General features: G+C 39.5%; 1 protein-coding gene across 3 annotated transcripts in view; it reads left to right on the forward strand.

The window, feature by feature from the left end:
- Positions 1-13,958, forward strand: part of KIF25 (kinesin family member 25) — a 58,611-nt gene that overhangs the window by 20,716 nt on the left and 23,937 nt on the right. For all 3 annotated transcript variants that reach the window (XM_070740299.1, XM_070740317.1, XM_070740307.1), the window contains exons 8-10: positions 7,000-7,067; positions 10,621-10,695; positions 12,647-12,796. In XM_070740299.1, coding sequence (XP_070596400.1) covers positions 7,000-7,067; positions 10,621-10,695; positions 12,647-12,796 — 293 coding nt within the window. The remainder of the gene's footprint in view (positions 1-6,999; positions 7,068-10,620; positions 10,696-12,646; positions 12,797-13,958) is intronic.

Consider the following 13,958-nt stretch of genomic DNA (forward strand, 5'->3'; position numbering starts at 1 on the left):
GGCGGCCTGTGAGCCAGATGTGTCACGCACAGGCTATTAGTACCATGTACATAACTGGTTGGGTTTGGCAATATATAAACAAGCTAACAATGAATGCTTGTATCTATTGAAGCATTATAGCTTTAAGAGTTAGTAGTGGAGATTGCCATAAGAGTGAGCCAGAAGCGTGATTCTCTCTCTTTCTCTCTCTGTTATTTTTTCTGTTTGGTATTGCTGATTGCTATAGTAGGAACTGTGTGTTCAATGCTGGTTTATGTATTTGTAAGCTGTGCAAGTAAGGTTTGTAGTATTGTTAATGTATTGAGAGTGATTGACTGATTCGACTATGTATGACTAGACTGTTTAAATTGACTAAGACCTTTGCTAAAGTAAATACTATTTTATACACTTTAATGTATCTGGTTTGTATGACTGAACCATTACTCATATCTTCTATCTACTGGATATCTGCTAGATTTCCACGTTTCCTTTGCGGCCCTATTTGGACCGGGACTCACTGCTCACAGTCACTCATGCCCTCATCACCTCGAGGTTCGACTACTGTAACGCTCTCTACATGGGGCTACCTTTGAAAAGTGTTCGGAAACTTCAGATTGTGCAGAATGCAACTGCGAGAGCAGTCATGGGCTTCCCCAGCTATGCCCATGTTACACCAACACTCCGCAGTCTGCATTGGTTGCAGATCAGTTTCCGGTCACAATTCAAAGTGTTGGTTATGACCTATAAAGCCCTTCATGGCATTGGACCAGAATATCTCCGAGACCGCCTTCTGCTGCACGAATCCCAGCGACCAATTAGGTCCCACAGAGTGGGCCTTCTCCGGGTCCCGTCAACTAAACAATGTCGATTGGCGGGCCCCAGGGGAAGAGCCTTCTCTGTGGCAGCCCCGACTCTCTGGAATCAGCTCCCCCCAGAGATTAGAACTGCCCCCACCCTCCTTGCCTTTCGTAAACCTCTCAAAACCCACCTTTGTCGTCAGGCATGGGGGAACTGAGATATTTCCCCCGGGCCTATATAATTTATGTATGGTATGTTTGTATGTATGTCTTTTTAATAATGGGGTTTTTTAAATATTTTAAATTGTAAATTATTAGATTTGTCATGAACTGTTTTATTGTGTTGTGAGCCGCCCCGAGTCTACGGAGAGGGGCGGCATACAAATCTAATAAATAAATAAATAAATAAATAAATAAATAAAATGTGCAACCTTGATAACTCAGGGATTACTCTGCATACTCCTTAACACAGGCCACACCCATCCCAGCTTTGCAAAGGCAAAAAAGTTACGATATGTCACAATACGTGACGTGAACAAGTTTGACGCCTGTGCTATAAATCGCTTAGAGAGGTCTGTAAAGCACTGTGAAGCAGTAAAAAAAAAATCTAAGTGCTATTGCTATTGCTATCAAAACATACCAGTTGTACGGTATTCATATATTGATCATGTGGCCATGGGGATGCTTCAATGGTCATAAGTGTGAAAAATGGTCATAAGCAGTAATGGGCAGCCAAAAATTTTACTGCCACACTGCGAGTGTGGCTTATTTTGGGGTGTGGCTTGATGGTCATGTTGACTGGGTAGGAGTGGCTTGCTGGCCACGTGACCAGGTGGGAGTGGCTTGAACAATCATCATAGTTCAAGTGAACTGTTAAGTCCTCGACTTACAACCTCACCAGTGTCTCTCTCTGGGATGACAATTTGCTTCACGTTTCCCGCGCTCTCCTTCCTGGGTCGCCCCCTGCCTCAGGCTGGGTAGCTAGGCGAACAGGTGCCAATCAGCTGTTGAGAAAAGAGGGGGGAGGAAATGGGCCCCCTGCAACTCCTGCCGGTGCTGGTCTCCCTCCCACTTTCTGAGGAGGAGGAGGAGGTTGGGAGGGGGGATGGTCAGCTGGAGCTGGGCACACATCTTCATTTATGTTGTGAGCTGCCCTGAGTCCTCAGAGAAGGGCGGCATACAAATCCAATAAATGAATAAATAAATAAAATTTCTGCTAGTGGAACTGTGTTCCACCCCATCCTGCCTGCTGCCCTCCCCTGGACCTTATTTAACCCTTTAACCTATTTAAATATTTAAACAGTGACAATAAGTCACTGTTTTTTTCAGCCCTGTAAGTTTGAACGGCCACTAAGTGAATGGTGGTAAGCCAAGGAATACCTTTATCCTGCTCCATAGTAACATAGAAGTCTGACGGCAGAAAAAGACCTCATGGTCCATCTAGTCTGCCCTTATACTATTTTCTGTATTTTATCTTAGGATGGATCTATGTTTATCCCAGGCATGTTTAAATTCAGTTACTGTGGATTTATCTACCACGTCTGCTGGAAGTTTTGTTCCAAGGATCCACTACTCTTTCAGTAAAATAATATTTTCTCATGTTGCTTTTGATCTTTCCCCCAACTAACTTCAGATTGTGTCCCCTTGTTCTTGTGTTCACTTTCCTATTAAAAACACTTCCCTCCTGAACCTTATTTAACCCTTTGACATATTTAAATGTTTCGATCATGTCCCCCCTTTTCCTTCTGTCCTCCAGACTATACAGATGGAGTTCATGAAGTCTTTCCTGATACGTTTTATGCTTAAGACCTTCCTCCATTCTTGTGGCCCGTCTTTGGACCCGTTCAATTTTGTCAATATCTTTTTGTAGGTGAGGTCTCCTTCCTCTGGAATATCCTCACTCCCAGGTCTCTTTGGTCCTGATCTTGCTGTACAATCAGGAAAGTGTTAAAAATGACTTTCTGAGCAGCCCCTGAAGCAAGGCAGCTTGGTGGCTGGCATTTTAATTTTCTGCTGTTGCTATATTGGGTTCTTTAGTTTTTGTTTTGGTGAAATTTTTCTTCCATTGTGTACAACTTTGAGTCATTTTTCAATGTGGCTGCATAAATTGACTCTGTAAATCCCTCGATTCGGAATGAGGTTTATTTCATGGTAAGTATGTTTACAATCGAAACCTGCAGCAAATCTTTATATGGAGAAATTGATGCCTACTCCTTGGATCAGTGTTTCTTAAAGGGCAATTCTGAAAAAACCCTCAGGACTTCCCCAAGACCCTTTCAGGAATCCCTGAAATCAAAATTATTTACCGCCCTGTTTTGAAAAATAATACAACATTAAAATACCATCAAACAATTGTGAACAAACAGTAGCAAATGTTTGTTTATTTATTTATTTATGTTGTCCAATACAAATGAAAGTTAAAGAGAAGAAAAGATATGAGAATAGAATACGTCAATGAAGAATAGAGGAAAAGATATATGAATGGAAGAAAAGATATACAAAATATAGGCGGGGCAATTGGACAGGAGACGGAAGGCACACTAGTGCACTTATGCACGCCCCTTACTGACCTCTAAGGAACCTGGTGTGGTCAATCATGGATAGTCTAAGGGAAAAATGTTGGGGGTTGACACCACGGAGTCCGGTAATGAGTTCCACGCTTCGACAACTCTATTGCTAAAGTCATATTTTTTACAGTCAAGTTTGGAGCGGTTGATATTAAGTTTGAACCTGTTACGTGCTCTTGTGTTATTGCGGTTGAAGCTGAAGTAGTCGTTGACAGGCAGGATGTTGCAGCATATGATCTTGTGAGCAATACTTAGATCATGTTTTTAAGGCATCGTAGTTCTAGGCTTTCTAGACCCAGGATTGTAAGTCTAGTTTTGTAGGGTATTCTGTTTCAAGTGGAGGAGTGAAGGGCTCTTCTGGTGAAGTATCGTTGGACATTTTTGAGGGTGTTGATGTCAGAGATGTGATATGGGTTCCAGACAGATGAGCTGTATTCGAGGATGGGTCAGTTTTAATTTTTAATGCAATAAATACCAACCCATACAATGCAATAAAAGCTCTTTTGGGGGTCCTCAAAAATGAGAAAGGGCCCTGAGAGAAAAGTAAAGTAAAGGGGTGCTTGGAGGAAAAAAAAGTTTTAAAAAATCAGATGGATTTACAGACTGTTTCTGTTTTTGAGGGAAAGGTGTGCAAATTCCTCTTTTTTTTCTAGGCAGCAGAGCTTCTATCCACTTTATGCTCCACATGAAATATTCTCTAAATGTTTTCCACGGAGTTTGAGAAAAACGCTTTGAAGCAGTTTATATATCCAACCCTCTTGTCTTTTTGCAAAGTCTTAAAAGACATATTTCTGTCACTGGGTTTGGGATCCATATATGTGGTAGATCCCAGTGGTGGGATTTAATTTTTTTTTACTACTGGTTCTGTGGACATGGTTTGGGAGTGGTGTGGCTTGGTAGATAGAAACATAGAAACATAGAAGTCTGACGGCAGAAAAAGACCTCATGGTCCATCTAGTCTGCCCTTATACTATTTTCTGTATTTTATCTTAGGATGGATATATGTTTATCCCAGGCATGTTTAAATTCAGTTACTGTGGATTTATCTACTACGTCTGCTGGAAGTTTGTTCCAAGGATCTACTACTCTTTCAGTAAAATAATATTTTCTCATGTTGCTTTTGATCTTACCCCCAACTAACTTCAGATTGTGTCCCCTTGTTCTTGTGTTCACTTTCCTATTAAAAACACTTCCCTCCTGGACCTTATTTAACCCTTTAATATATTTAAATGTTTCGATCATGTCCCCCTTTTCCTTCTGTCCTCCAAACTATACAGATGGAGTTCATTAAGTCTTTCCTGATACGTTTTATGCTTAAGACCTTCCACTATTCTTGTAGCCCGTCTTTGGACCCGTTCAATTTTGTCAATATCTTTTTGTAGGTGAGGTCTCCAGAACTGAACACAGTATTCCAAATGTGGTCTCACCAGCATTCTATATAGCGGGATCATAATCTCCCTCTTCCTGCTTGTTATACCTCTAGCTATGCAGCCAAGCATCCTACTTGCTTTCCCTACTGCCTGACTGCACTGTTCACCCATTTTGAGACTGTCAGAAATCACTACCCCTAAATCCTTTTCTTTTGAAGTATTTGCTAACACAGAACTGCCAATACAATACTCAGATTGAGGATTCCTTTCCCCCAAGTGCATTATTTTACATTTGGAAACATTAAACTGCAGTTTCCATTGCTTTGACCATTTATCTAGTAAAGCTAAATCATTTACCATATTACAGACGCCTCCAGGAATATCAACCCTATTGCAAACTTTAGAGTCATCGGCAAATAGGCAAACCTTCCCTACCAAACCTTCCCCTATGTCACTCACAAACATATTAAAAAGAATAGGACCCAGAACAGACCCTTGTGGCACACCGCTTGTAACCTGACTCTGCTCAGAATACTCGCCATTAACAATAACTTTCTGATGTGGCTTGATGGCAGGGGAAAGATACTGTAAAATCTCCATTCCCACCGCACTCTAGGAAAAGGTTAATGCAAAATCCCCATTTCCTCCCAATCAGCTGGGATTTAGGAGGCAGAAAATAAATGGGGGCAGGGCATTTACCTATTCTCAGAACTACTCAAACTTTCCTCTACCGGTTCTCAAAACTACTCAAAATGTCTGCTAGCAATTCTCCAGAACTCATCAGAACCTGCTGAAACCCACCTCTGAACATATTGGGAAGCCAAGTTCACGTATTCTGTCTTTATCTATTATGGGCGCTTGGTGGACGTTGCAGGGGAAGGATATTGTAAAATCTCCAATCCCACTGCACTGACTTCTTGGGTGGTATTTACTGGTTCTCTGAGCTATTCAAAATTCCTGCTACCGGTTCTCCAGAACTGGTCAGAACCTGCTAAAACCCACCTCTGGAAGAACCCATGCAATGGCTTATTAATTGCTATTGATGGATTTTGTAACCCCAGCTTCTGATTCTAATGGTATGATTTTAAAAAAAATATTGTTTCTTGTTTTTGCATACTTTTCACTTGTAAGTTGACCGAGTCATGAAATTGAGATGGATGGCCATATGGATTGTATTAATAAATACATATTTGTATTAATTGTATTAATAATAAATATTTTTATTATTTATTATTATCTTGCCCTTCAAAACCTAAATCTTTTCCATCCTCTGTGTCAGGTCGAAGCCATCGTTTGATTTGGAGACTTTGGCCTGACACATATTAGAATGTAGAATGTATTAGTGCTATGGGAATTTGGGAGGGGTGGTTGCATGAGGGATGTAGAGTTGTACCCATAACAAATTCCTTCTAGATTCTCAAGGTCATCCTTTGTTCAGCACCTGCCTGGAAGTTGATGAGAGGACCGGACACATTGGCAGAATCAGACTGAACCATGTGATGAACTTGTGGGTGTGGAAACAAAGGAATGAACTTTAAACTGAATTGTTTAAACTTCAGATTCGGGTTTCTCTCTGCCAACATGGCTCTGCTAATAAATTGGAACTTTGAGGAAGGATATGCGTCAGACTCTGATTTAGTTTCGGATGCTATTTGGAACCCTGACACTAACCCGAATCTGAGGTCCTGTGGGTTTCTCGACCCAACACTCTGGTCTGGCTCATTCAGAAATCTGGCAAAAGTTTTTTTTTTCAGGTTGTTAACTATTTATTAATATTTTTTGTTGTTCTTGAAAAAAATCTTCAACACGATAGTTTTGGAGACCTAACTAAATGCACTTCTCTGCTGCGGTCTCTTCAAAAATGAGATACATTCCTGGTCTTCAAAGAGCTGAGAGCCGAATAAAGAGGCTGGAGATAGCATGGAGCTTATCTTGCCAGGCCTGAGTCCTAGCCTTAGACACATTTTATGGTCTTCCTTCTAACTTAAATGTGCAAAAATGTACAGAAGTACAGAGAAGGATGGAGGTCACCCTCACACAACTGTGTGTGTGGGCAGCTCAAACTGCAGCAACCAGTACCCACCTCCTCATCTCTCCCTGCTGCGACCCTACCAATCTATGATTCGGAGACAGGAAATGGCTATGTGGCTTCCACCATTTGGAAGTTCTTAAAATTCTGACTTTGTGGCAAACCGTTAAACATAATTCTCTCCCCCCTCCCCCCCAATTTAGATCTTAATGATACACATTCTAATTGTTTCCACCCTTCCTTCCTTTTTTGGCTAGGAAACCATCTTAGTGAAGTGCAGCCGTCCTGGTCATGCTTTGATAAACAAGACATACCAGTTTGAAAGGTGGGTGGTCTCAAGAGCGGATTTTGGTGTGTGCTGTTTCTTTTAAAGAAAATAGGATTTGCAGTGAGAACTGATAACAGTCTGTTAGCATCCCAAGATTCCTTTAGGGACTTTCCCTTTAATCATCCAGGCTTAAAATTTGGAACAAATAAGAATTCCAAGCTCCCTCTAAATGGAAAAAAAAAACAGATGGCTTTATTCCCATTTCTTTGAATGCTGTAGAATAAGGGTCCCCAAACCTGGCAACTTTAAGACTTGTGGACTTCAACTCCCAGAATTCTCCAGCCAGCTTTGCTAGCTGGAGAATTCTGAGAGTTGAAGTCCATAAGTCCTAAAGTTGCCAAGTTTGGAGAGCCTTGCTGTAGAATGTCAGATTAATCTTTTTTTTAAAAAAAAATACATTGTTGTGTTACCTCTAAATTAAGCTTCTGATCGAATAACAACCCCATTCACAAACAATCTGCAACAGGTGAACTGTACACCAGGGAAGTCAAACTCAATTTCATTCAGGGTTGTATTTGACCTCAGAGGACGGGGCAGGGGGATGTGACCAGTTCAATGTCCAGATTACCTATGGGACCTTCTCCTGCCTCATTATATCCCAGCGATCGGTCAGGTCCCACAGAGTCGGCCTTCTCCAGGTCCCATCAGCCAGGCAATGTTGTCTGGCGGGGCCTAGGGGAAGAGACTTCTCTGGGGCGGCCCCGGCCCTTTGGAACCAACTCCGTCTGGAGATTCATACTGCCCCCACCCTCCTGGCCTTTTGCAAGGCTTTGAAAATGTACGTCTGCCGGCAGGCCTGAGGCCTTTGAACATCTAGCCTGGGTTTTAGTATGACTGTGATGTGAGTGAGTAGGGCTGTTTGGTTTTAAATTTGGGGTTTTAGATTGTTTTAAATATTGGACTTTTGAACTGTTTTTTCTATTTTTTTATGTGTTGTGTACCACTCAGAGTCCTTGGAGAAGGGCAGCATATACGTCCAATAAACAAACAAGCAAATAAATAAATAAATAAATAAATGTCACTCACGTCGAGGGTGCCTGTGGGGCCTGAGCATTCTGCCACTGAAAACAGACTCCCAAACTCCGTTTTTTCTGGCAGAGGCACCATGGCCTCGTCTTTTGCGGTGTCCCCCAGGCCAGATCTAAGTACCCCCATGGGCTCCCAGATCTTGCCCCCAGGCCTTGAGTCTGATACTCCTGTTCTACATAGTGGAGTGTCCACATGATGGATGTTACAACAAATACAACTATATAGGTAGCAGTATTCACCTGAAGAGATTCCTAAAGCCACACAGAAAGCAAAAAGGTCCAGATAGTCTTCTGCGTACAACAGTTCATTTAGTGACACTTTATAGTTGCAGCAGCATTAAAAATATTGACTTATATCCATTTTTCAGACATGTCCATTGCAACCGTACCTCTACAGTCCAAGGGTGGGTTCCAACTAACCTCGTGGCCGGTTCACTTCCTCCCGCGACACATGGGCACGCATATGCACAGTTCAAAAAACCCTGATTTTTTTAAAATAAAAAACTTCCCAAAACAAAATGGTGATACACATGCAGTGCCAGAAACTCATGTTTTTTAAAAAAAGATCATTTTTAAAAAAAATAATAAAAAATTTAAAAAATGGCAGTACCTACAGATCGGCACTGACTGATCTAGTTTGGTGATAACATTCTGACTGATTCAGGTCGCTACTGATTTGGGCGAACCAGTCCGAACCGGGAGGAACCCACCCCTGCAAGTCACATGATCAAAATTCAGATGCTTGTGTCTAGGGTCATGTGATCTCCTTTTGAGATCTTCTGATAAGTGAAGTCAATGGGGAAGCCAGATTCACTTGACAGTCTAATTGCTACCTTATCAACTGCAGTGATTCACTTAATTGCTGTGGCAAGAAAGGTCCTAAAATGGGGCAAAACTCATTTAACAAATGTCTCACTTAAGAACAGAAATTTTGGACTCAATTAGAGGTGTAAGTTGAGAACTATCTTTACTACATTTGGGGGGGGAATGTAATCAAGGAAAAAAATAAAAATTCTTATTTGGTGTTTGTGTGTGACCATCAATATATGATGCAAACTTTGGGGTAATATAAATTACTTTCCTTCTCCTAAAAGAATAGGTTTTCAATCTGATTAAAGTTCATTCATCCAATACATTCTTTAGAGGTTAAAATGACCTTCTTGCTCAAAACATTTTAGCAGCTTCAGCTGATACACCACCTTTAGGCCTATTTGACGGTGAAAGCTTGGTCAGACATACTGTATCTAGCCCTGGTAACTATCCTTACAATGTGTGATGTTATAGTTGATATAAAATCATGCCAGTATATCTCATTATTGGACTAGGGGCTTTGATTACACAGGTCTACAAAAAATATTTTTTGTAATCATCACAGTTGACCTTGTATTTTTCTGGGGGTTTTTTGTTCTGATTTCAAAAATGTATATAGTTTTTCTGTAGCAGGATAGTTTTCACCGAGCAGCATCATTATTATAAGGAATAGTAAATATATTGGCAACATTAAGAAAACAGTAATACAGGTCTACAAAAAATATTTTTGTAATCATTACCTTGTAGTTTTCTAAATAATTTTTTTGTACTGATTTCAAAAATGTATATAGTTTTTCTGTAGCAGGTATAGTTTCCATGGAGCAGCATCATTATTATAAGGTATAGAAAATATACTGATGACATTAAGAAAACAGTAATTACCGCAACCATTGAAAATGTAGAAATAACATAATAACAAAAATGCTTTATGTGATAGAGCCGAACTAAGCATATTTTTGGAATCAGAACATCAAACTCCATAAAACGTACATATTAACTTTGCTGATGATATTTTTTGTGTGTTGACCAATGTTGTATTATCCCCACTGCCCATTACATTGGCTTCTTATATGTGTTCTTGGGCCCTGTCAAAAATACTTGTTTTAATTCGCGATGCCAAATTACTTGACAGACCATCTCTATGTCTATTTTTTAATCTTTTTATGAGCATGGTCACAATGTTCCCACCTAAGGCCATATTTATCTCTTCAGTTACACACTGTTCGTATTCGCTCTTTTTTTCTCCCCCACCTCTCTTTTTACAGTTAGAGCTAACTTGACCTTTTTAATTCATTATTATTTTTTCTTTTTTTATACTTTGATCCTTTTTAGTCTTGAAGGAAATCTCCATGGAACTTAAAGGCTCCAGTTTCCTCCTTTTCTTTTGGCATTTCTATGAACACAAAACATAGACTGTCTCTCTGGAAATAGGTTGTAGTTGTCAAGGGCCTATGGACTTGGCTCTCCTCGGAACATTTTAAATGACTACCATCTGATTGTTGCAATATAATTGGGGCTCTACTGTTCTTCTATTTTAATTTCCTGATGTCTAACATAGCTTCGGAGTGGCCGTAATTCTTCCTTACTCAGGGGCTTCTAAGGAAAATTGGCATTGTTAAACTAATCTAAAGATTGCATTGAGTAATTTTATTCTTGTTCTTATTCCTTACTGAGATCATGGGTTGAATGAACCTTGTTTTATTTTTTTTCAGGGTTTATAGCACATCTGATTCACAAGTGACGGTATTTGCAGATATTTCCCCTTTGCTAAATTCTTTGCTGGATGGGTAAGTAAAACTGAAAGCCAAAAAAAAACCCAAGTTCAGAACTGCTTCAAGGAAAGAAAGACATGATAACATGCCTGCCACGGAAGTATGGCAACAATCTTTTATCCCAGATGGTAGAACAGCTAATTAAGAATGCTGTAAATTAAATACCTCGGGAAGGATTGGTTCCAGTGAAATTCTAGTGAATCTCTAGTGTGGCTCAAAATGGTAAGGTTGTTGAGTTGTTATTGTGGATTTTTTACCTTTTAAGTGACTCTAGGTCACAGAGGAAGAATTCCTTCCCCAAAGGTTGTTTGTCTGCACAAATAAACACATTCTCTACTAATTGCAATTACTGTAATATACTGATTGAAGAAACTTAGTCCTAAATTGTAAAATACCTACTGTACTTTGAAACATCTCCCCCCCACACACACACATTGATTACCATTTGAAATCTGTTGGCATTGGATTGGGATTGCTCATTCCATATTTTTGATTAAAGATTGTATTCTACTCTGAGTACCTCATAAATAAGTACAGAAAAAAAGTTACTGGTCCAAATAGAACAATTAGACATCTTCTAATTGAATACGTAAGGACTTTTCTTGCATCTCATACCCTGAGATCACAGAAGATCCTATGCTATAACCTATCCCATTTTCTAATTCTGATGCCTTTTTATATAAACAGCCATATTTTTCATTTTCATTTTTCTCTGCACTATATCCTGTTTTACCTATTGATTCATCGTAAAATTCTCGAGGGTTTACTCTAAGGAGAGATCTGGTGGGAAAGCCAGAGCAACATGTTAGAGTATTCACTGCTCCAACAGAGCATGAATTAATATGATTTATAAGTATGAAACTCTTACTGGTAGGTATCTGGCTTCATTATATAGCCTGTCTATCTGGGACACTATTTGGGGAATATTGGGTTCCTAGAAATAGTGGCTCTGTCTTAGCTGAAGCTTGCAGGTAAAGTCCATGGTATTAAAGTAAGAAATTAAAGCAGGCTACTTCAGCTAACTGCTAGCTGTAGTTCAGCAGTTCAAATCTCACCACTGGCTCAAGTTGAGGTGGGTAAAATGAGGACACAGATTGTTGGGGGCAATAGGCTGATTCTGTAAACCGCTTAGAGAAGGCTGTAAAATCACTATGAAGCGGTATATACGTTTAAATGCTATTGCTATTGCTAAATGTACATTCAGTTTTGAGTTTTTAAAAAAGTTTCTAAGGCAGGCATCACAGTCAGATTTGAGTACATGCTCTCTGCTGCACAATGTATTAGGAAACAGGATCTTGTGAATGAATCATGCTGGCATTACTATAGTTCTTTCTTATTAAGTCTGTGAAATAATGTTCTCAGTGACACGGAGCCTTTTTTGAGAGAGGGAGTGGGCTCCTGGCACCTCAATCCTATTTTATTAAAAAAAATGTCCACCATAAGACATAAACGATGTGGCCATTTGTCACCAAAATGAACAGGGCTTAGACTTTTAGGCTTTGGAGGAAGAAATTAATGGATGGAAAGAATGCGTCCATTGTGCTCCTTATTTTAGTGCACACACCCAAAAACTTGTTTGTTGACAATTGGAAGAATTGCGGTCAGCTTGCCAATGGAATCCAGTCTCTTGCCTCTGTTCCAGCTGTTGGATCCAGGACATAAGCTCCAAGGAAGAAATGGAAAAACATTATATCCTAAAAGCAGTGATTTGATTTTGCCCTTCTATCTTTTTTACTCTATAACATTCCTTGTGTCCTGCTAGGAAGGAAGACACCTCTTTCCTCATTCATAGAAATTTTCAACTGGGAATAGGTAAAAGAGACAGGCAGGCAGGGTATTCTTACATTGATTTTTCCAGTACTAGAACGAAGGACCCAGTCTGTGCAAAATAGTAAGCTTATTTCCAAGATTTACTTTTCACCACTTAATTTTCTCTTTAAGAATCACTTCTCTCTCTACTTTTCAGGTTCAATGTATGTATTATGGCTTATGGGCAGACTGGCAGTGGTAAAACATACACAATGTTGGGCCCACAGCTTGAAAACAATTTCCCTTTCTCAGTGGAAGATGAGACAGAATTGGGAATCATTCCTAGAGCCAGCAAAGAAGTATTCAGGTATTGACTACCATATATTGAACATTCGTGGTTATGCATGTATATGTTTTAGGGGGTTTTGTTTCAGGAAAAAAAAAATCTGCTTATTCCCATAAGAGTCTCAAAGTTGTAGTTCCAATCAGGGAGACAAGAAAGTGAGGGGGGAAAAACCCCAACAATGCATTCCTTAAAAAGCTTAACAAAATCCATGTCTCAAAAGGATACTGTAATAGATTTTTTACAATTGGTCTAAGAGTGGAAAGTTACAGAACATAAAGGCTTTTCTGAAGAAGTTGCTGTGATGTAATCATCATTCCAATGACAGATGGACATCATTAATACATTTACTGTACTGGATCTTATTTTTCCTCAATCAATCATGAAAAGAGAAAATTATCTGAGTGGAACTTGAATAGTTCATGTGGCAATTATTTAAATAATTGTGAACACCCATTCAGAAAATACAAAAGTGGACATTTAACACTTACCAGTACACTTGGATAAAATAATTCAGCTGACAGCAAATGGATGCAGTTTCAGTGCAGAATTATTTACACTTTTCATTCATAGTGTTTCTGTGCAAGTCTGTCTCTGTGGCAGTGATTGATGGCTTTTCTCTATTATTCTTTGTGATTTTCAATCAGGGCTTTGTATATTTACTATACAAATTGGCTTCCTCTTTTTACAATCATCAGATTGTTCTTTGAAATTTGGGGGTAGCCTTTTAATAAAGGATAATGGCAGATGTTCACAAGCAGCTGGGTGCCCCATCCACTTCTGAATCAGGCACTGTATGTTCTACAAAATACCCTCGAGCATTTGAATTATTGAGAGATCAAATGAAAACTTCTATCTGTCAAGGAAACTAGTGAACTTGCTTAAAATATGAGGAACTGGATGTAGAAATATGTCAGTGGAAGAAACTTTGCTGGCTATGTTTACTGCAAGTTGTCCTATTGAAGACAGAGCAATCAATAATTTAAACATCAGTCTTCAAACTCTGCAATTCTTTATGCAAGCTGTTATAGCGTATGACTTGAGAGTTTGTACATAAACTCTGAGATATTATATGCCAGAGGTTGAATATAATTGCTAGATATATGCTGTTATGTTTCAATTCTATTTTCCTACAAAGAGACCTTCTACTAGTCCTGGGCAGAAAAATGATTTGCTCAAGTAGCCT

Source organism: Erythrolamprus reginae, chromosome 1, assembly GCF_031021105.1.
Source record: "Erythrolamprus reginae isolate rEryReg1 chromosome 1, rEryReg1.hap1, whole genome shotgun sequence".
NCBI classification, from domain to species: domain Eukaryota; kingdom Metazoa; phylum Chordata; class Lepidosauria; order Squamata; family Dipsadidae; genus Erythrolamprus; species Erythrolamprus reginae.